Source organism: Astatotilapia calliptera, chromosome 13 (genome assembly GCF_964374335.1).
Source record: "Astatotilapia calliptera chromosome 13, fAstCal68.1, whole genome shotgun sequence".
Classification (NCBI taxonomy): domain Eukaryota; kingdom Metazoa; phylum Chordata; class Actinopteri; order Cichliformes; family Cichlidae; genus Astatotilapia; species Astatotilapia calliptera.
Window position 1 is genome coordinate 32323597 of NC_137434.1, and position 21377 is coordinate 32344973.

Sequence of the window (21377 nt, forward strand, 5' to 3'; positions counted from 1 at the left end):
CGCCGACAGTTTTCAGGTCAAACTCAGCCGTGTGGTCTTGTGTTCCTTGTCTTATCGGTCACTTGATTCTTTCCCCTTCATCCAGGAGGCTCTAACAGCTGGTGGAGAGCCACCATCATCACACCAGTCATTAAGGTCACATGGGTCAAGGTGTGAGTGAGAGCAGGTGGTGTTCGGCGTGCGAGGCGTGCTTTCTCCTGAAACACCTGGAGCTTCAGGATGACGGTGAAACGTCAGCTGGTGCAGACTCGCTGGTTTCTCTGTGACGAGCAAACTTCAGGGCCGCTCCACGCTGATGCAGCTTCCTGTTTTCAAAGGTAAGGAACCAATCGGGTGCTTTCATTCACACTGAAAGCGTTAAAGCCGCCCGCCACATCCTACAAAAAGAGAAGAGCAGACCTGCACGCACTCACCTGAAGCACACCTGTGTTTGTGGGCTTCCTGCTGCAGGACGCTGAGGACAAACACCTTCACACCTCCATCATCTTCTGTTAAACTTTATTTTTCCTGAATGTGTTTAAGTGAAACCTTCAGGTTTTTATGAATTAAAGCTGTTTCCAGTTTTTATTCCAATGAATTATTGATCACAATACAGAGTTTATGATTCAGAATATAAAAATACATCCTTAAAAACCTGCAAACATCATCGTTCATATGAAGCACAGGATCAGCTGAAGGAAAACATTTCACATTCTTCAATTTAATATTGGGACTGATGCAGAGCCGCTCTGTGTGAAATAAGCCGGTGTAGCTCTGGCCTGCTGAGAGCCCAGCTGCTGCTTCGGTGGTTTGAAGATGATCATCACTGAGACGAACGTTACAGAGAGGAGGAGCTTCTCCACGTAACAGAAGGACACTCAGGTCTATTTGAGGCTCTCACAGAGCAGCTCGCCATGATTCACAGTTCATAATAACCCTTCTTTGTCTCATCCTGATCTTATGTGAAAGTTTCACACGCTGAAGCTTCCACTCAGGAACAGCTGACATCAGAGGAGGCGACGCCAAAGTCACGTGACTCAGACTCTTACGGTCTCAGCACCTGAGAGCCAAACAGACGGGTTTCTACAGGAACCGTTTAAACATCTGCTCATCATGAAACTACAGGGATACAAACAGGAAGTCCTTCAGAATAAAAACAATCAGTCGCCAACGAGCTGCTCACACTGAGCCCGGCTTAGTTTGATCAGGTGAGAAGACACGCTGACGGTCATTCAGGCGACGCTCAGAAACAACGACCCAAATTCCCAAAACACCGACGCAGAACTCGCAAGAAACCGACACATCTACGGAAAAACCCACAACACTACCAACAACATCCCAGAAACCTAAAAGAGAAGAGCACTAACGTGTTAAATGGTTAACTTTGTGCCGTGACCAAACAAGTTTCCCACGTGTGGGACTAACAAAGGTTTATCTAATGGAAAAGAGCCACAGAACAAACAAACACATAAACAGGGTTTTATTTTTTCCCGTCACTGGCTCACAAACCCTTGGCTCCACCGCATCCTTTTGGTCTTAAAAATGTGAAATATTCGATTAATGAACCACGCTGGGACCGTAGCGAGTTCAGCCCCGGCCTCCTGACCGCCGGTCTGAATGAGCCGCTTTCACACACGTCACGTTTTTATCCCACCGCTCAGATTTCTGCTTTGGCACAAACATCATCAGTCAGCTGTGTTCAGAGTAAGCAGGACCCCGAGCTTTTCAAAATAAAAGCTCAGAGCTTCAGTGTGCCTTCAGGGACTCGATGTAGTGGAAAGTGGCGCCCAGAGCCCAGCTGGTCTCCACCTGGTTGATGGTCCTCGCAAGCTGGGACACAGACAATGTCAGAGAGGTGAGACGGATCGATGGTTTTAAAGGAATCGATAGAAGCGAGACAGGAAGCTCACCCTGAACTGCTTGTGTGGAGGGAAGCCGAGCTCCTGCAGCAGGGCTGAGATGTAGACCAGGTCCAGACAGAGGAAGGGGCTCCGCTGAGGACCGACGGACACGTCGCTGCACCCTGCAGGGAGAAAAACACCCACAGCGGTCACCGATTAAAAAAAAATCTGCTGATATCAACATTTAATTGGACCTCTGTGGGGTTAGCATAAACTAATCAATCATGTGGACTAGAGTCGGGTCAGAAACACGTTCTGGCTTCATTGATGATGACGGCAGCTCTGAGTGACGTCCAGCAGAGGGCGCCGTCTCACCTTTCTTCGCTGCGTCGGTGTAGTCGGACACTCTGATGCTTCCTCCCTTCTTCTCGTCTGGACACAGAGCACAGAGAGGAGGGTTAAACAGAAACCTGCAGCAGCTCCTTAACACGAACGTTCCCGGTTTTCCAGCTTTTCTGGGATCAGCTGTGTTCAGGAACTGTGGGCTCCCACAGTCAAACGTCATGTTAAAGGTGACAAACGGCAGCTTGCGGGACGGGGGCGGCTGTGAGCCAATCGGCTCTGGTAAACACAAAACAGGAAGTCTGGGACGAGGCTCTGATGAAAGTTGCGCCTACGAGCGATTAAACCCGAGTCAGTGAGCGAACGCCGCCTGAACGTGAAGCTCCAACTCTGACCCTTCCTCACACCTGGTCTGCAGGTAACGCCGGGCCACATTCAGGACGCTCTGATAAATGGGACGCCCCCCGGGGACAACAGGTGTGCCGGGTAACTTCCCCTGTAACGGCGCGGCTTCACAAACGATTCGTCTTCTAAAATCCGCCAAAAAAGAAGTTTGAGTCGCGAACGCAGCAGCGCCGAGCGTTTCTGCGGCTTCAACGGACGCCACGCCCTCGTCGAGGTTTATTTGGCTTCCTGTTTACGCCATGATGGATCAGCCTGACATGCTGCCCCCTGCAGGCGAGCAGCAGAGCGGCAGTATTTCCTCACCGATGGCGCCGATGTCGACGGCGCGGTCATAGTAGAAGGAGAAGGCGTAGAAGTCCATGTCGGTCACGCCGGACGCCTTCGCCACCTTCTGGTACAAAACCTTCTCCACTCTGTTCAGGCACGCCTCGTAAAACGGCTCCCCTGAAACACACGTGCACACAAAAGGTTCCTAACCCCAGCTGCATCATGAGTAACCATGGCAACCACACCACCAATCAGAGATGATCTGCTCACCTGTGCTCTGGCCTTTCACAGTGTAGACCACGTCAGCGTGCTCCCAGCTGCCCGAGTACTCTGGAGCAAGGCAGGGGCTGACCAGCTCCGGGCTGCCCCCTACTGCACACAGACACACACAGACACACAAACACAGACACACACAGACATACAAACACAGACACACACACAGACACACACACAGACACACACAGACACACACACAGACACACAGACACACGTTTGTCTGTTTATCTCATCTCAAACCCGCGAACAGTAAAACAACGACACACGGCCCTGCAGTTCCTCCGACCCCCAGCAGAGGCAGCGGTGAGGTTATTGCAGTGACGATGGCTCATGTTTGCAGCAGTTTGCTTGCACACACTTCCTGCTTTAGCCAAATGCTGTCAGTCTGCTACAGCAGTTTTCCAAAAAGTCACAAATATATGATGTGTGGTTAAAACGGTCCCAGCAGGACGCCTGAACGCGACACCGCCACGGACACGGCGACGCCTGCGTGCACATAAACAGCCCGACAGCAGAGAGGATCTGAGCTGCAGCTTCTTGCAGCAGTTAAACCGCAGCAACAGCTGGCCAGCAAGGAATTAATCTTGCAGTGTGTTATTAAAAGATTAGATAATGGCTTATTTATCTGCCGGGCGGGGGTGGGTGGGGGCACAACAGGCTGAGATGAAAATCTGAAAACTGAAAAACAAGAAAAAGAAAAACAGGTCAGGTACGTACGGGGCGGGGCACCGACGCCTCCCAAGATGGCGAGGCGAGCCGACATCAGGCCCAGACCCAGATAGCTGCAGAGAGAGCACATCAATAATCCATAATCGATCAGCTGATCATCAGAAAATGAATGTGTCTGCGCTGACACGTTTGGTTCTTCCTGCTTCTTTAGATTTTTAACTTTTTAAGCTCACAATCAGTTCCTGCGTGTTTACGTCGCTACTGAGACTCGAACAGCAAACACGACGATTAAACCGGAAACTCGACGAGTTCAATCACGTCAGCGAGCCTCTGACTGACAGCTGTGTGTGACCCACCAGCTGACTTCACATCAGCCAATCAGCACAGGCACAGTGTGAGTGCGTGTACCTGTGAGTGTAGACCACATGTGGGTGGTTGAACATCTGGAAGGTCCGGATGTAGTCGATAGGTGAGGTCTGGATGGTTTTCTGCACAGAAAGAAAAGATCTTCAGGCTTCTGCGACGCTGGGTCGGCTCTAAAAACAGACGATTCCTTCGAGTGTTGCTTCCACGCTGGGTGGAACAAATCCACAGAAAATCAATCTGCTGCTTATTTTTCCTGAGAGCGTTTTCTGACAGTACTGTGCAAACACACATGTAAATACAGTACACACACATGGAAACACGGAGTGTGTATTTGGTGTGAGCAGCTGTCAGCTCTGTGAGGATCCTCAGGAAGACGTCTCCTCAGCTGAGGGCGGCTCTGCGGAGGCCCGTCCGTGACTGATGGTGTCCTGCTGTGTGGTGTCAGATCCAGGTGTGCTTTCACTGCACTGACAGTGTGTTTGCATCGTTGTCATGCTGGAACAGGAAGCTTCTTCTGTCCACTTTCCTCAGGGTTTTGAGGACACACTGACACCACGCTGAGATGTGCAGAGTTTCAGCTGACAGCTCTTTGGAATCACCGTGTTGGAGACAAAATCCTGTTTTCATGAGAAGCTGTGATATCGTTGGCATTTTTGACAGATTTGGTAAAGAAACTGGAACAGATGATGAGTTTGTGAGACAGGCTGATGCTAACTAACTGCACCTCTGCTCAGGTGTGCGGGATTCACTGTCATTCCTGTGAGAAAGCTCCCGTACAAGGACTGAACAGGAGAGGAAAAGCAGCCAATGTCCACAGAAGAACTTTAAGGAGCTTCAGGAAGCTCGAGAGCTGCTCAGCAGACCTGAGGGGTGGCTCAAGACTTTTGCACAGCTCTCTGTGTTGTACTCTCAAACACCGGGTGGGTTTTTTCTTGGGAGGCCGTCCTCCACCCTCCTGCTGATGCTGTCAGACCTCAGTAAGAAGAAAGCTTCATCTGGAGCTTTTGCTGCCTCAGTTCCTCGTTTGCATCCCCCCCTCCCCCCCTCCTCCTCCTCCTCCTCTCACAGGCTGAAGAAGAACTGGCCAATCCCTCGTGTACGAAGCCTGACCTAAATAGACCCCTCTTCACTCCCTTTCTCCTCCCCTGCCTGATGTGAGGCTGTTTATTTGGGATTAGCGAGGCGTTTCCAGATTAAAGCCTAAGACGGAGCCATCCTGGTAGTTTGACTGAGGGGACAGAGCTCTTCCTCTCTCAGTCTTCCTCACCCGTTCACCTGTGCGAGTCCTCACCTCGTCCTGAGGGCTGAAGGTGATCTGAGTCGACCCACCTCCCAAATCCAGCATCCCCACTGTGGGCGAGTGAGCACTGTGAAGACCACCTGAAAAGAGAGAGAGAGAGGGAGGAGGGGGAGATTAGGAGGAAGAGCGAGCTGCAGTTTAATCCAATAACAGGTAATCACCGTTTCTTGTGCACATTAATCTGGTTTGAAACACACACACGCATCATAAATCACACCAATCCACATCCACTTCCTGCCGCAGTGTTAAAAATGGAGCCAGTGTGCGTGCTACGTGGAGGCCCGCCTCTGTGAGGACCAACATGAGGTTCGGGGCTTTCTGAGAGGACAGAGGTCATCTGTTTGGGAACACGAGGTGGCGGTTTCACCCTGAAGTTCAGTCGTGGGCGTGGACATCCAGCCTCATGGTTAGGGTGGAGTTTCTGACGGCATGATCACATGACCAAGGAAGAGGATCGATGAAGACGCAGCACGTGCAAACTCCACACCACCATCGTCCACTGAAGACTCAGAACCCAAACACGCCAATGACAGGACGGTTCATACAAAACCTGAAAGCACTCAACATCAGCTGGGAGCACAGGATCACACGCCCCTGCTGCACTAAATAAAAACGATGGTGAGCGCTCTCACCTGTGAGGAAGTTGACGGTGATCCAAGCAGAAATACCTGAAAGGAGAAAACGAAAAGGTTACAGGATCGCTGGATTCAACACCTCTATGCAGACGACACTCAGCTGCTCACGCGCTTCACTGCAAACTCGTGTTTCTGTGCTGCAGCAGCAGCGAGCACGCTAACACGTAACCATCAATATGAACCGTTTCTCTGGGAGACGAGACGCAGCAACGTGGACCCGACTCTGGAAACAGCTGTTGTGCAGGCGACACCAAGACTCATCACAAGTTTTAGTCTTTGGCTCAGAAGGAAGTTGGTTTGGAAACACGTTTGGCTTCGTTTGCGTTTGTGTGGGAGCCCCGTCAAATACCTGTCCTCCATTACGCTCGCAGTGTCCAAGTGCTTTTTTTGAAATTCACACTGCGCCCCCCTTGTAATGTCTCTGCGCCCGTCCCCCCCCCAGAGTAACCAGACGTGACCACAACACACGCGTCGTATTCAGGACTAACTCAACAAGTCCTGAACACCTCGCTGGATCCTGATTGGACGTATTGTATGCGTCTCTCCTGGATCCAGCTGTGACCCTGAGCTCCAGATGTTTGGCCCAGCTGTAATGTCTCTGCTGGTGGATATGTATGGGAATGTAAGTTCAGTGTTTTGTCCTGTATGGGCAACAGGCCCGCCTGCACATAATCCAATCCTTTTAAAGTAGTTCATACAAGCAATTATGTTGGTGTGGGATAATGTCCCACTTAATCTAACGGGGGGATTATGTGTCCCGTTTATTTCTGAGGCTGAAATCTTTTCTCTTTCTCCTGAGCGGGATCACTACTCGTCCTTGCTCGTCTTTTAATGATCGCTGAATTTGCCGTTTATCCCGCTCTGCTTTTCCTCTAATGGACAGAGTCCTGTGCGGCGTTCCCGACTAAACTGAAGTCTGTCTGTCTGAACTCCCGCAGCCTGACTGTGGCTCAGATGTTGTGCCGTTCTTGGCCAGCATGCTTATCCCGGCTCAGATTACCCTGGGCCCGTCCGAGTGAAGCGACTTATTGTTAATGGGACCTCTGAGTGGTTCCTGGGAGGCGGCCGGGTGCTAAGTGCCAGTGTTTAGCCGACTTTCTCCGCCTCTTGTTTGTTTTGTTAGGAAATTGCTTCTTAGCGTATCGGGCTAAGAGTTTTATGGTAAAGCCCCTATGATACAGTTTGTACCGAGCCCCGTAATCACCCACTCCTGCATGCCCAAAGGTCAGAGGTCGCTGCTAAAAGGCACTAATGGATGCAGCTGAGTGCAAATACTGCACCGCGGACACTAAAGTCATCTTTGAGTTGACCTGAATAAGCAGATGCACTTTACTTCTGATCAGTGAATGACTTCACTGGTTAACCTTCACTCTGCATCCTGATTGGACGATTTACAGGAATCAAACATGTGAAACATGAACTACACTGTGCGCTCCGCCTCACTCTTAAAAACAGAGGCCTCTGAAAGGACTTCCATTTCCAAACATTATCACCGCCTCTCTCCTCGCTGACCGTGGGTGTGGCTCAGCAGGTAGAGTGGGGTCGTCAGCCAATCAGGAGGTCGGGGGTTCAGCTCCTGCACGATACTGAAGGCCGAATTTCGACACAGAAAAAAGCTTCCCGTGTGAACGAGGCCCATGGGGCGGTGAGCGAGAGTCTGACCCTCACGGCCAGCCTCGCCGCCTCTGTGTGTGTGTCACATGGCTGATGTCACCGACGCACCTACGCCATCGCCTCGTTCTCGCATTCAAAGTTGGATACCCACGCCGCCCTGAACTAAAACCTGGTTTATCCCCGCCCCTCCCAGTTTATAGTACTGGATGATTTTCACCCAGTAATTAAACATATTTGCTGCTTCGCTGTGTAGCCTGATCATGTTTTCCTGTAACTGTAGAGAGGAAGTGTCTACAAATCAAACCCCTGAGCTCCGCCTCCCCCGTCGTCTCCTCTTTAATCCTCCATATTGACGCTTTCCGTTGGGGAAATCAGAGCCGGAGCTCGGTTCATCACCGTCACAGATTAAACCCGAAGAGACTTGCAGATTCCCTCTGATCTAATAATGTCATAACGAGATGAAGATCCCGCTCAGGACGAGACCTCGCGAGGGGTCACGACCCTCCAGAAACTCCCCTCAGATCGCTCCAGGTGGATCTATTTCCTGTTTCTGTGCCGTCATGCTCTGCGGCGTTCTCTTCAGCTGCGCATGGTTCCTGCACCACTTCAAAAGAAAAGACCTCATCTCAGCCCGGGAGCCAGAGCCGGCCCACGGGGCCTATCCCACACCGTTAAGATGCTGCATAAGGAACTCAACAGTTCCTGTATGCATTTCACATTAAAAGCCCTCAGCAAATGAGGCTTCTGTTGTGAAATATTTTCAGAACAAAGGTCATCTTTAGAAAGTAGGAGTGTGCGGGCTGATCAATCAGAACATCTTACCTTCATCGGTGCCGTCCATGATGGACACGCTGTCATCTGTGGACAGGAAGGGAGACTCCAGGAACAGCGCCCTCACCTGGACACGAAGCGAACAATCTTTGAGCTTCACAAAGTGAAACAGTTTTATTTCTGCCTCCCATCAATCAGTGATCTGTTTAAATATAATCTAATATTTAATGATGCATTTTTGTAAAAATGACCCCCCCCCCCCCGTAATCTGCAGCATCAGAGCTCGTCTGATAATAAGAGCAAAGCCTCAGATTAAACCACATTCTGGCTCGCTGCTGTAGTCCTGTTATTACTGATTACTTAAAAGATTTAATAGACTTTCTCTGTTCTGGCTCCAACATGACGATGAAGAGGAGGAGGAGGAGGAGCAGCAGCCAGAGGAGTTATCAGTCTGACCTGATCGATACCTGATCACAACATTTTAAACATCTGTGCTGGAGTTATCGTTTTATTTTGAAAAAACCCTAAATGTAGCTGTTCCATTTAGAAATACAGGAAAATAAAAAATGCAATGAGGGAAAAAATTAATTCAAAAATTTAAATGATTTTTATAAAATACGAAGTCTGAACGATACGAAATAAATAAAAGAATTGAAAAACTGAAACGTGAAATAATAAAGATGAGATCAGGTGACGTGTGAGTCTCACTCTGTCCAGCAGCTGGTCGGCTTTCTCTCCAGGAAGTAGACGCAGCCCAGCCGTCGCCTTCAGGACCACGGGGGTGGAGGTCCAGTACGAAGGGGGGACGCTGGACTTGGCGACCTCCAAGAGCTCCACGATCCCTGCAGTGCACTGGACACAGAGGGAGGCTCTGAGCATGCTCAGTCTTTATGTAGGACTGTAGGTTCGAGTCGGAGCAACAAAACTACACTCGCTGCACCAACTCTAGAAATATTCACTCACAAATGTGAGCGTGTCGGGGAACTTGTTTGTTACGATGAGAAAACCAATGCTGAACATCAGCGCTGATAACTGCACAATTCCTAAGCAAACAGTATTTGAATGTCACTCTGGGGCTGTTTGCTGTAGGTTCAGTCAGTCGGCCCACTCGAGCGTGGGACCCGTGCAGCCCTCCCGTGGCCCCTCGTGTGCGCCCTACCTGCTGCGGGTCGTCGGCGTACGCTGACAGTCCTGGTTTGATGGCTCTGAACGTCTCTTGGGCCAGCTTTGGAGCTCCTGCGGGAAAAAAGATAAAACTATGTGACTGTGAGCTTTAAACAGATAAAAGAGGCGATACGTCGGCGCATTTAATTGAATTTCACTGAGTGACCCTGGACCTGTGCCTACATTTGAGCTGTCATTAAGCTCTTAATGACAATCCCAGCATGTATAACTAACAGGTGCTGCCATTAGTCCAGTTAGCTGCGATGCTAACAAAGGAGCCAAGACAGCACTCAGCCTGTGTGATTTAGCTTAGCGCTTAAATGCGATAACGAAGGCATTTGGCCGAGCGCTGCAGGAAACTTTCTCTAAGCCTAATAAACCAGAAAGCTCTAAAACACACTAATGAGTTTGTGTCCATTTGAACTGGCAGCAGCTCCCTGCAGCAGGACTTAAAGGCTGAAAGCTCCTCTTGTCTGCACGGATTCACGTCTGGTAATTAATGCTCGGAGCCAACATGTGGATTTAAATACACTAAAAGCAGCACTATATGATCTGAGAGGATGTATACATAGAGGTTTAACACCCACACATCCCCTGATACACATTAATATCAGCTGCTACTAAAACAACAACACACGCATACTCTCATTAAATATTCATCATTCAAATTCACACACACACACACACAAACTCAACTTAAACTTGAAGGTTTTTAAATGGAGTTTGGTTTGGAGTCACAGTGGACGCCATCGAGTTCCGTTAAATTGAAACGAAAATGTAAGAAGATTCAAAGCTTCAACATCAACGTGTCTCATTGCTGCATACACAGTGGTTGCTGTAGAAAATACCAACATCAAATATTCAGATACGTCAGGAGTTTCTCAAAGCCACCATATTAGTCACGCTATTTCTCAGTTTTCTGATCGGGTTAGAGTCTGATGGAGTTCCAGATTAACAGCTATTTGAATTAAAAGTCATGTAAGCTACCTACAAAATGGTTAAAATGCATTTATTGTGTAAAAATTCAAAATAGTAAAGAAATAAATCCACAGTGGTTACAGTAAAAACTGCAGTTTTTAAATGGAGTTTGGTGCAGGATTGCAGTATTTTAAATTTCCAAACAGATCTAAAAAACAGTAGCACCCTGAGTCTGTCTGAGTCCGTGTATTTATCGACAGATTGTTAAATTCACTGATATTTGAATGGACTTTGGTTGGGAATCAGTTTATGTGGCGTAGGGAGTGTAGATATGTGACTACACAGCTGCACTCTGACATTTACAGAGTCTGAAGATACATCAGGCAAACTACATCGTGCTATCATCAGATATATGAATGGGGTCTGGTGTGAGTTACACTGGTTGTTCGGCTGTACCTTTGTCCTCTATCTGGAACTTAAAGACATGGATTCTGGTCCCAGTGCTCCCAGCATCAAACATGATGCCGTACTGGAAGCGCCGTCCAGCATCAGAGGTGGGCCCTTCATCTGCGCTGAGGTCTGAGTCAGGCTGGTGGTGAGGAGGTAGTCTGTAGGCCTCCGGTTTGGAGGTGGAGTAGTGATGCTTAACGAACATCAGGTAGGCAAACAGGCAGCACACGAAGAGGAAAGCTCCGGCCAGCTTTGGTCTCTTCATCGCCTCTCATTCTGTGTGCAGATGCAAGAGCTGGTGACCAAAGACAGCACAAAATATCCACATTTATCAGAATACTTTATTGATCCCTAGGGGAAATTATTTAACAATCACATTTAACAGCAGACCTTTCACAGCGTCTCTACACACATAGAATAAAGTTCAACATCTACCACTTCAAACAAGATCGCTAAAAGCTACACACTCTACTGGAATAAGGAGTCTAGTGTGAAGTCATTTCTAAGCAGTTCATGTTATTCAGCTTACACTTGAATCTCAGGTTAGCTTACTGAAATGAACAGCTGCCAGGAAAACAGGACGCATGTTAAGCTGGCATGCAAACAATGTTAAGCTGGCAGTTTTTTAAATGGAGTTTGGTTTAGAATCACGTTCGCTGTTTTGTTAGGTGAAACACATTTTGTATAAGTCACTTTAAACAGAAAAGGCAGAAAATAAACGTTTCCGTGTTTGTAGCAGCAGTTTCTCAGACACTAACAGCTAGCTGAGCCCGCTAGCATCAGCCGGTTAGCTGCAGGCTAGCATCAGGCTAACAGCGTCCTGGCGCGGGGACAAGCGGACAAACGAGTGTTGACGTACCGAGCAGAAACCGTGAGCGGCGGCTCCCGTTAACCAAACAACCCGGTCACTTTCCTCCTCTTCGTCACTTCACATTCTCTCATTCTGGACTTCCGTCAACGACAAGGCGCCGTGTGATGACGTCATAGTGTGCGGCGTGGACGTGGCAACAATAATAATAATAAAGAAAAGCTAATGATTCTTTTCTATTATATATATATATTATAATTACGTTATTGTTATATATAATAAAAAAGATCAAATTAAAACGATTCATTGAATTTGTGAATGTTGTTAAAATGTTTTTAACTTTGTAAAATTAGCGAACTGCAGCATCACTGGAATCACAAACAGGAGCTCAGGCTCTGATTGGCCACAGCATAGTTTCCATTCAGTGCTCTGCAGCATTTCAGTGCGTTAGTGTCTAATCCTGCTTCACACAACATACAGCCTTAAAAATGAAAAAATACGTATGATGAAGAGGAAAAACCACAAGAGTGTGTAAGGTTGAAGAAATGTGAAAGATGCTCACATTGACCTGGACATGATTCACAAATACTGCAGCAGAACTGGCTTAGAGACAAAGAACAAAGGCACAAAAGGATCAGCTCAACAGAGACAGAAGTGATGAAAACGAGCAGAAAGACAAATAACAAATCTAAGATGCACCAAAGCTGCCAACACACAAGAAAGAGACACAAACATGCAGAGATGCAAAGAGACGCACGTGTTCTTCAAGTGAAAGATTCAGGGTCAGAAGTTGAACTGACTGCAGATCGTTTTCACTCTCACACTTTCAGACCTTCATGAATGAAGTCTGACCCTAACCCTCCTCCTCCTCACTCTGCTCCATATATGTAATTTCATCTGTAAGCCTCTAATAGCTGTTTATCAGTTAATGGTGGCAGAGACGTTAATGGTTCTGTAATCTTCTGTGCCTTTTTATTTTCATCAGTCTGATGGTGAGCAGAACAAAAGCAGCTCGCTGAGTGGATCATAATCGTCCCGCAGATTTACACACAAATGACATTTAGAGACAATTACGTCAGCGTGAGACAATAATCCAACTAAGTTGTTAATCGACACAGAAACACGGCGAGGAAGACAAGCTCAGCGAGCATGAACATCCTCAGAGTTCCTCCTCTCTGCGGTCGTGTTCAGCCTCACAGTCCAAACACATCATGATGACGCCTGAAAACGACAGTGAGGCAGACACACACTGCTGGAGGTGAACAGTCACAGAAGAAAACATGGTCCCACAGTCACTCATATACAGACGTGCTGCTGAGCTCATGCAGACATCCAGGAGCAACCTGGGGCTCCGCCTTCTCACAGCAGCGGTCATATTATGATGACATCACAAAGGTGCAGTTCAGGCTAGCAGACAGCTAGCAGCTACAGCCGTCGCCAACGCCTGTTAGTCAAAGAGGCCACGCCCATAACCATGCAAACTTTAAACAGGTGAGTTATAAAGTCATCGTCCCCGTACGTTTGCTGTGAAGGGCAACATTATTTCTAGACACCAATCAGTTTGTGTATCAGGCTGTAACATGGGGGTCAATGGGACCGACTCACTGCTGCCCCCGCTGGACGTCAGAGGAAATGCAGCGATCATTTTCTACCCCTGAGGGTTCAAGGTTCAAATCGAAGATTCATCATTATGAAGCATGAATGTGTGAGAAATGTCCAGGAATATCAGAATGTCAGCGTGTGTTCGTGCACACGTCTTATGAACCTGACAATAGAGCAGGGCAATATGACCAAAAATATTTATCACGATATACATTTGAAAATTTGCGATAACGATATAACTGACGATATAATCGACACGAGACAAAATACTTTACAACTCCTCAACTTTATTAGTGCAAAACAAACATCAATGTATTTCCACTGAAACAAGCAGCTGTTTTTTATCTGCATTAAAGTTATATAAACATGTAACAGTGCAAATGCAAATTCCTCGCTGACAGTTTAACCAAAAGGCATTTCCAGTGGAAACTGGCCGACACATCCTCAGCATAACCATGTATAATATCCACAACACTTAAAAAGAGGTCATACACACACAGTACGGTAACATTATGTTGAAGCGCAGTGCGTATCACTCCGCGAGGCTCCGCCTACGATGCCATAACGCTCCGACAATCCATCAAGCGGTGCGGCTTCGTAGCTTAGCAAAGTCGTACTGAAACATCTGACAGATTTTCGTGTACCACATAAAATCGTCTCGAGGTCAGTAAACACAACCAGAGTTCATACATAAGGCACACGGGATTATAAGGGGCTCTGTCGACTGTCAGAAAAATCAAAGGATTGATTTTAAGTGCGCCGTATTTTCCAAACAACACGGTAATAACGACGGCCCGCTAGCATGCGCTGCCAAAAATAGTGCTTTGTTGTGTATCTGGCGGACGAAAGCTAAACCAGTTCCACACCAGTGAAGCTGCAGCATTTTACAAACCAGTTCAGGTTCATGGTTTCACTCAACGATCCGCTTTCACTCTTCTCATTCTGCGTCACCGCCATGATTTTTCCGCCATGTGCGTATGAAAACAAAGGAACTGTGCATGCACGTTTTACCCATATTCTATCGCCATAGTTCATTTTCTTATCGTTGCCCAACATTACACCGGTGTTACTGTGAACGGTGTGAGATGGCCCAGCACTACCTGACAGGAGGACAAAGAGCCCACATGGCTGCGGACACCATGTGGGTTTAAGCGGCTGACAGGTAAACTGACATTCGTCTGTGTGACGACTAGGGCTGCCACGATTACGTCGACTAGTCTCGATTACGTCGACTATCAAAAACATCGTCGACTGATTTAATAGTCGACGCGTCGTTTGAAGCTTTGTAAGATCCTGAAAGACGCAGGAATAAGTAGCAGGATTTAAGAGTGTAATAACGGACTGAAACAGAAGATGGCAGCACTGCATGTACAAGGATGCCAGCTGCCGTTAAACCCCGAAGAAGAAGAAGCTGTGTCCCAGAATTCATAGCGCAGCCCAGCTCAGTTTCCAACAATGGCGGCAGCTGGTTAGTTTTAATATTACTCTTATTATTCTTTCTGGGTCACAAAATAAACGTTTAACATATTTTCAGGCGAGAATGTAGCTGTGTAAACCTCAAATATCGGCTCAGTTTATCAGGACACCACATATTTTCAAAAGCACTCCGACGTTTTCGGAGACGTCTGTTACCCACTAGCTCGATAGCTAGCCGGGGGCTAGGCTAACTAGAGCCGTGAGAACACCGGACTCCCAGCAGATCGTTTTCAAACCCACCGCCGTCTTTCGCTACTCAGGTTAAACATGATATATAAGTCACTTAGATAAATTAAAAATGTTATTGTTTGGCTTTTTTTAGTATTTTATTTGTTCCTGAGTAAATCGGTTTGGATGAGATTAAAGTTTTTACACAGCTGAATAAACGTCAAGCAGACAGCTGATTATCAGAAGTGTGAGAAGCTCGAGAATATACTCCGGTGTCCTGTTATATTTTAGATAGCAAGGAGTTTATTAAACTTCACCGAAACAATCTGCAAACTTCATTAAAATTTAATAAACTATCATCTTGTCTTTATTTTTAGTTAGCACATACCTTAAACACTTAAAGCTGTAAGCTAATGATAGTTATATAAGAGCAGATGCTGCTGGTGCAATAAGCTGTAGTTTTATGTCCAATGGATGATGATCTGATTAGTCGACTAATCGCAAAAATAATCAGTGACTAGTCGACTATCAAAATAATCGTTTGTGGCAGCCCTAGTGACGACAGAGATCAACGCACAGCTGATGTGATTTACGAGAGGTAATAAACGCACTGCAGAGGGTTAAATGTTTAACCTTTGACCTTTTCTTCTTCTGATGACTTCTGAGTTTTTGTGCTGACATCAGGATGAAAACCCGTTTCCATCGTAAGAACACTGAGCTCCTGAGCCGCCTGTGCTCTGGGTCACGTGATCCCATCAGGAGGATTATTGGGAATCATTTGAAGGATTTCTGCGGATATAATTCAGCATGTTAGGATAATAATTGATAGAAGATTCCACTTTCATCTGGTAAGACGCAGCTTCAGCGTGGATTAGACATCTGGACTGAGCTGCCTTATTTTCTGAGCCTTATTAGGCTGAATCTTATTTATCTCTTATCATGTCTGCAGCTCATCAGCTCCGATTATCATCTGCACTCTGCAGCTGCTGCACGGTCACGACCTGCTGCACGCCGCCGCCGTCGAGTCTCCGCGGAGGGAAACGCTTTCTGCACCCCAAACAGGAGTGACAACAGTTATTTAAGGAGTGCTTCTAACGAGCTGCGAAACAAAGAGATCGATTAAAAATAACGTGACCGCTAAACACATCGATCAAAACACGATGAGTCGTCAGAGCATGACGTCAGAGATTGATCACGACGAGACACACCTGAGCACAGGTGCAGCAACTGCAGCAAAGCAGCATGTAGCACAACCACTGGAACTTCCTGCAGCTGGGGGCGAGCTCGCATGGCGAGCTGCTCGTGTTGGTGGAAGACGGATTACTTTAGAGACAGGAAGAAGAAACATGGAGCGGTCGATGGCGAAGGAGCTGACTTTCAGGTGAAAATGTGATTTTGGATCATCGGGAAGTGGAAACAGGGCAAGCACCGCCGCTCGGGCGCCCCTCGGATTAACAGAAAGAACGTTCTGCTCGCGCTCAGTAAATTGGGGTCATGATGACATTTCATAAAACCATCAGAGCTTCTAAAAACCAATAAAGGAGAGTGAACGGCAGCGTCTCGGCCCGTCCAATCCGCCTGCTGCTGCCTCTATTTTTGGAGGAGAAGAGGAATGATGATTAATGTTATTGGATTATTTACATTGCCCTCAACATGATTGAGCCGCAGAAATGAAATTAAAATGTGTGTTGAATGGGATTTTCCAGGAAAGTCCTGTAAAAACCACGACGGTAATAAGGAATGACTAATTCTCCCAAAGTCGATTAAACACCATCTCATCCCGCAGGAAAACACGGCGCAGCCGCACAGCCGGGAAGACGTGGATTAGACGGCCGCAGTCACATTAAGAGGCAGATTAAACTGCTTTTATTATCGATTCTTTTATTATTGTTCAGCCCGCTCTTGTTCTCGGGGCTTAACTCTGCTGCTTAGGCCACAAAACAAGTCATTAGACACAAAACCTGCGTGGCCCAAGGACACGGCGGATTAGGAGGAAACAGGCCCAGGGCCGCCATGTCAGAGGCCCCCGCCGGCCCCCAGAGGGCCGCCAGCAGCAGGAGGAGGAGTTTCTAACACACACAGCACTTTTCATGTTTCGAGACCTTCCCGACTCTCCGTGTGCCCCTTAGAGCCTGTGCATGGATTTTTCTGGGAATTGTCCAGTAAAGTCCAAACGATGTGGCGTTTGTGTCCGAGGTGCCTCAAAGCCCCTCTTAGGTTCTCACAGCCGAGCTCTTCTGTTCGGCTCTTAGAACGACGCATGAGAAGAGCTGCAGGACTTCCTAGGAACTAATGAAGATCCGTTACTGGACTCCAGGTATTCCTTGGTGAATAGTTGTTGCTTTCCAAAGTAACTGCTTCCGTGCTCAAAACTTTGAGCCTTCAGTGCCAGGCTGGGCGCTCCATCGCACTGACGTGGCCTCACACAAGACCTCTGAGGGACAACAAGCTTCATATACTAACCCTTCCTCCTCTCACCCAGTCACAGCAGACGGGCCTGCTTCTAACTGAGGTTTCTTCCTCTAAAAAGGGAGTTCTTCCTTCCCGCTGTCACCAAGTGCTGGCTTGTTTCTCTGTTTTATTCTAGGCTCTTTACCTGACAGTATAAAGTGACTTGGGTCAAATATCTACAAGTAAAAGTCCAGACAAACACGTGAGAGAGGAAGGGAGGAAGCACAGACGGCACACTGAGGAATAATCATCTGATCGAGGTACAAGCGGAACAATGACAAACAGGAGGAAACAGAATTCAATACAAGGCATTCGAAATAAATGTGTCAGGGTCCTGAGTCTGAGCGACCCAGGGTCCCTGAGCAGTTGTGGACTTATATTATTATTTTATCTTTTCTGGACTGTGCTGCTGTCCCGTTCTCCTTGCTTGTTTGTGTGTGTGAGTGCAGCAGTGACACTCTCAGGCCTGGTGGGTGTGGCCCTGCCGGATGGCTGGTCACGCCTAGGACCTCACACACCTGCTGCTGATCGGGCTCGTCGGGGGGAGCAGGGAATGATGGAGCTTCCTCCGGCGCAGGATCATTGCATGAGACTCCACGAAGAGCGTGGAAAGCCAGAGAGCAGCGAGCACGGGGAGTGCAGACACACGGGAGCCGAGAGCACAGGACACGGACTTATTGGGAAGGAAGACACGACACGGGAGTCAGGGGAACGCACAGGGATTGTTTATGTGCAGATTTACTGCACTGTAAATGAATGCACTGTTAAGCACAGAGAGTCCAGCATTTGGGTCCTCCTTTCCCCTCATCCCCACAGTCTGCCACACAGACCGTGACAAAATGACTATCAAAATAAAACAGGAAGAGCCTAAAAGAACATGATGACACGAGGAGCCCAAACTAACAGAGCATAATAAAAAGAACCAATAAAAATAACTCCAGGATACCAGAAACTGTCACTGGGATTATTATGGAAGCACGTGGACAGCATGAATGAAGAATTTCAGTCAGAAAACTAAAATGTTAACAAACTTATGAAGAGTTACAAAGAATAACTCCAGGTACACCGAAGCTCCGCCCCTGAAACACACACACAGACTGGGCGGAGAAAGCGAAAAGGTGGAGAGGCAGGTAGAAAGGTGGGTCTGCCCGGGTGGTCGAGGAGACACTAGGAGCACTGTTACACTGTAGTGTAGTACTTTTACTGCAGTAAGTAATCCGAGTAGTTCGTCCTGTGGAGCGACAGAGTGAGGATGAGGACGTCCTGCAGCTTCTGCATCATAACGGGCCAATCCCATTTTCATGCAGCAGCACGGCTCCTGTGTGGATGAAGGCTGAGGCAGATGAGTTTGTCCCATTATATAATGTTGGAGCCCAATATAATAATCTTAATGGGATAATTTAATGCAATTTTCTTTGATTTGATGCACTCTGACTCTGACGGCTAATCTAAAGGGAGTGTTTAAAATAGATTGAAAAATGAAGGAAGTCTGACCAGCTAATCCCCCCCCCCCCCCCCCCCCCCCGCGGTCTGACCTAATCCAAACATCACCTGTTTCCTCAAATGTTCCCAACGACTGTTTCAGGCCTGAGACCCGGGGAGCGACCCAAGCTGCACAGTTTGTGAGGTGGTTGCGTCGGAGCGAGGCCTGCTGGGATCTCTCCTGCTTTAGGAACCACTGCCTGATGTTAAAGCTGCGGTTTGACCCCGCTCTCCTGCATCTTTGCATTCATGCTGATGTTCCCGAGTCCACGCACTGAGCTCCACCTCAGAATCAGCTCTGAGGGTCTGAACTCCACCAGCATCCACCAGCAGCAGCTCTGCATCGCTTCCTTTAAGCTGATCTCATCGTACAACACAAACTCAAGTTCATCTGCAGTGATCACATGTGTTAATGCACATGTAGCGTGCATGAGTCCAGATGTCAACAGCTGCAGTTCCTCCTCAATCAGCTCATATAAGAGACAGAAAACAATTCATGTGCAGCACTAAGCCCTCCCTTCACACACACTAATGGATCCTAAAGACACACACTTAATCACACACTCAGCGTTCACATCACGTATGTGTCGACGACCAGAAAACAGGTCGTCTCGCTGCGCTCGCTCATTCACTTTAAACCAGCTCAGCTTCCAGCACGCTCCGAGATGGTCAAAGAAATCCAACCAGAACATGACTGAGTCTGTAAAACACACAGAGACTCAACGATGACGTGCAGAGGCATTAATGGACTACAACAGGACACAAAGCAAAACGAAAAACCTTTAAAAGCAAAAGCAAAGAGATCAAAATGACTAAAAAGGACGACACAAAGACACAAGGGGTGTCCTCCTGAGGCCACATCTGTCGGCCGATTACGTCACAGCGATGCAACAAAGGCTGTCCAAATGCGTAGACTCCTCCGAATGCAGCCGACAAATGCGTCCTTCATTTCCCCAGATTTGAAGGATGGGTCGGGTGTGTTCTTCGTGGACCACCATATCCCAGAAATCATAGCGCGGCCCAGCCAATTCCAATTTCCAACAATGGCGGCAGCTGCTAAGTTTTAATATTTCTCTTATTAATTTTTCTGTGATACAAAATAAACTTTTAAGATATTTTCAGGCGAGAATGTAGCTGTGTAAATATCTGCTCAGTTTATCAAGACATCTCATATTGGCAAAAGCGCTCTGACATTTTTGGAGACGTCTGTTATGGTAAATGGCCTGTATTTATATAGCGCTTTACTAGTCCCTAAGGACCCCAAAGCGCTTTACACTATACACAATCATTCACACACTGGTGATGGCAGCTACATTGTAGCCACAGCCACCCTGGGGCGCACTGACAGAGGCGAGGCTGCCGGACACTGGCGCCACCGGGCCCTCTGACCACCACCAGTAGGCAACGGGTGAAGTGTCTCGCCCAAGGACACAACGACTCAGGCTGTCGGAGCCGGGGCTCGAACCGGCAACCTTCCGATTACAAGGCGAACTCCCAACTCTTGAGCCACGATCGCCCCACCAGCTTGATAGCTGACCGAGGGGTCAAGGGTCACCAGAGCCGGGGATAACAGCGAACTCCCAGCACATCAACACAGACCTACAGCTGTAACAAGGATCAAACATGTCGTTATTAATCACGTCAGGCTGAAAACCCTTTTCTCAACAGTAACCCACGAAATTCAGGAAACATGTTTTTATCTGAATTACCTCTGCACTGCATAGCAATGATAATAACAATAATAATAGCAGTAGCCTCTGTGCTGCATACTTTCAGTTATTCTGACTGTTGGATCGAAGGCGTCCTCACAAACTCGTCCGTCCTTCTTTCATGTGTGAGATGTTGGGTGTACGAGCCTCCGCTGACCATCGAACCCATTTCTGCGGCTCAGCTGCAGCAGAACCTGAACTCACGTGTTTATTTCTAGATGAGCCCAAAGGTCGCACTGTGCAGAAAAAGGACAATAAGTGACATATTGTAGAGTAAATAAAGCCTGTGAAGATGAATCCTTAATCATGTCTGCTGTTGGAGGTTGTTAGATTACATATTGTCTCACAGCCTCCTGATCTTTAATATCAGCGCTGTGAAACGCTTAAACCCTGCAGGCAATCTGCTGCTCAGCGATTGGAGTGGCTGCAAAGCTGATCAAACACAAACTGAATCAAATCAAAGCTAAACTTTCACATCATTTTAGATCGCTTAGAGGTCAAAGGTCAGGCCGCACACACTAACACAAAGGATTTCTTACCTTCAGAGCCAGCAGACAACTCAACTGAGTTTGGAGATTTACGGTTTTATCTACAGAAGATCAAATTAAAACATTTTTTCCACGTAACTCTCAAACATTCAGGTCGCGTTTCGGACGGTTCCACGGCAACCGAAGCCTCGAGTTG

At 47.6% G+C, this 21377-nt stretch overlaps 1 protein-coding gene and 1 long non-coding RNA gene across 8 annotated transcripts; one reads left to right on the forward strand and one right to left on the reverse strand.

Annotated features, from left to right (window-relative positions):
- Positions 1 to 481: 481 nt before the first annotated feature.
- On the reverse strand, positions 482 to 12013 carry entpd6 (ectonucleoside triphosphate diphosphohydrolase 6). Of its 7 annotated transcripts, none has more exons than XM_080287642.1 (14): positions 11857 to 12013; positions 11004 to 11292; positions 9625 to 9701; positions 9174 to 9317; positions 8517 to 8592; positions 6078 to 6113; positions 5413 to 5525; positions 4188 to 4267; positions 3828 to 3892; positions 3105 to 3203; positions 2871 to 3011; positions 2196 to 2252; positions 1890 to 2002; positions 482 to 1809 (listed from the first exon to the last, which is right to left on the reverse strand). In XM_080287642.1, the coding sequence occupies exons 2-14, from the start codon at positions 11260 to 11262 to the stop codon at positions 1726 to 1728; spliced, it is 1344 nt and encodes a 447-aa protein (XP_080143768.1). In that variant the 5' UTR covers positions 11263 to 11292; positions 11857 to 12013; the 3' UTR covers positions 482 to 1725. The 7 variants fall into 7 exon arrangements, with proteins under 7 accessions (XP_080143768.1, XP_026045546.1, XP_026045544.1 ...); XM_026189761.2 differs by having other exon boundaries at positions 536 to 1809; positions 5437 to 5525; XM_026189759.2 differs by having other exon boundaries at positions 536 to 1809; positions 3105 to 3206; positions 5437 to 5525.
- LOC145419576 (uncharacterized) lies at positions 5459 to 8798 on the forward strand. The gene is made up of 2 exons (XR_013900867.1): positions 5459 to 5598; positions 5689 to 8798. It is a non-coding gene; the product is annotated as an uncharacterized LOC145419576 (long non-coding RNA).
- Positions 12014 to 21377: the final 9364 nt, after the last annotated feature.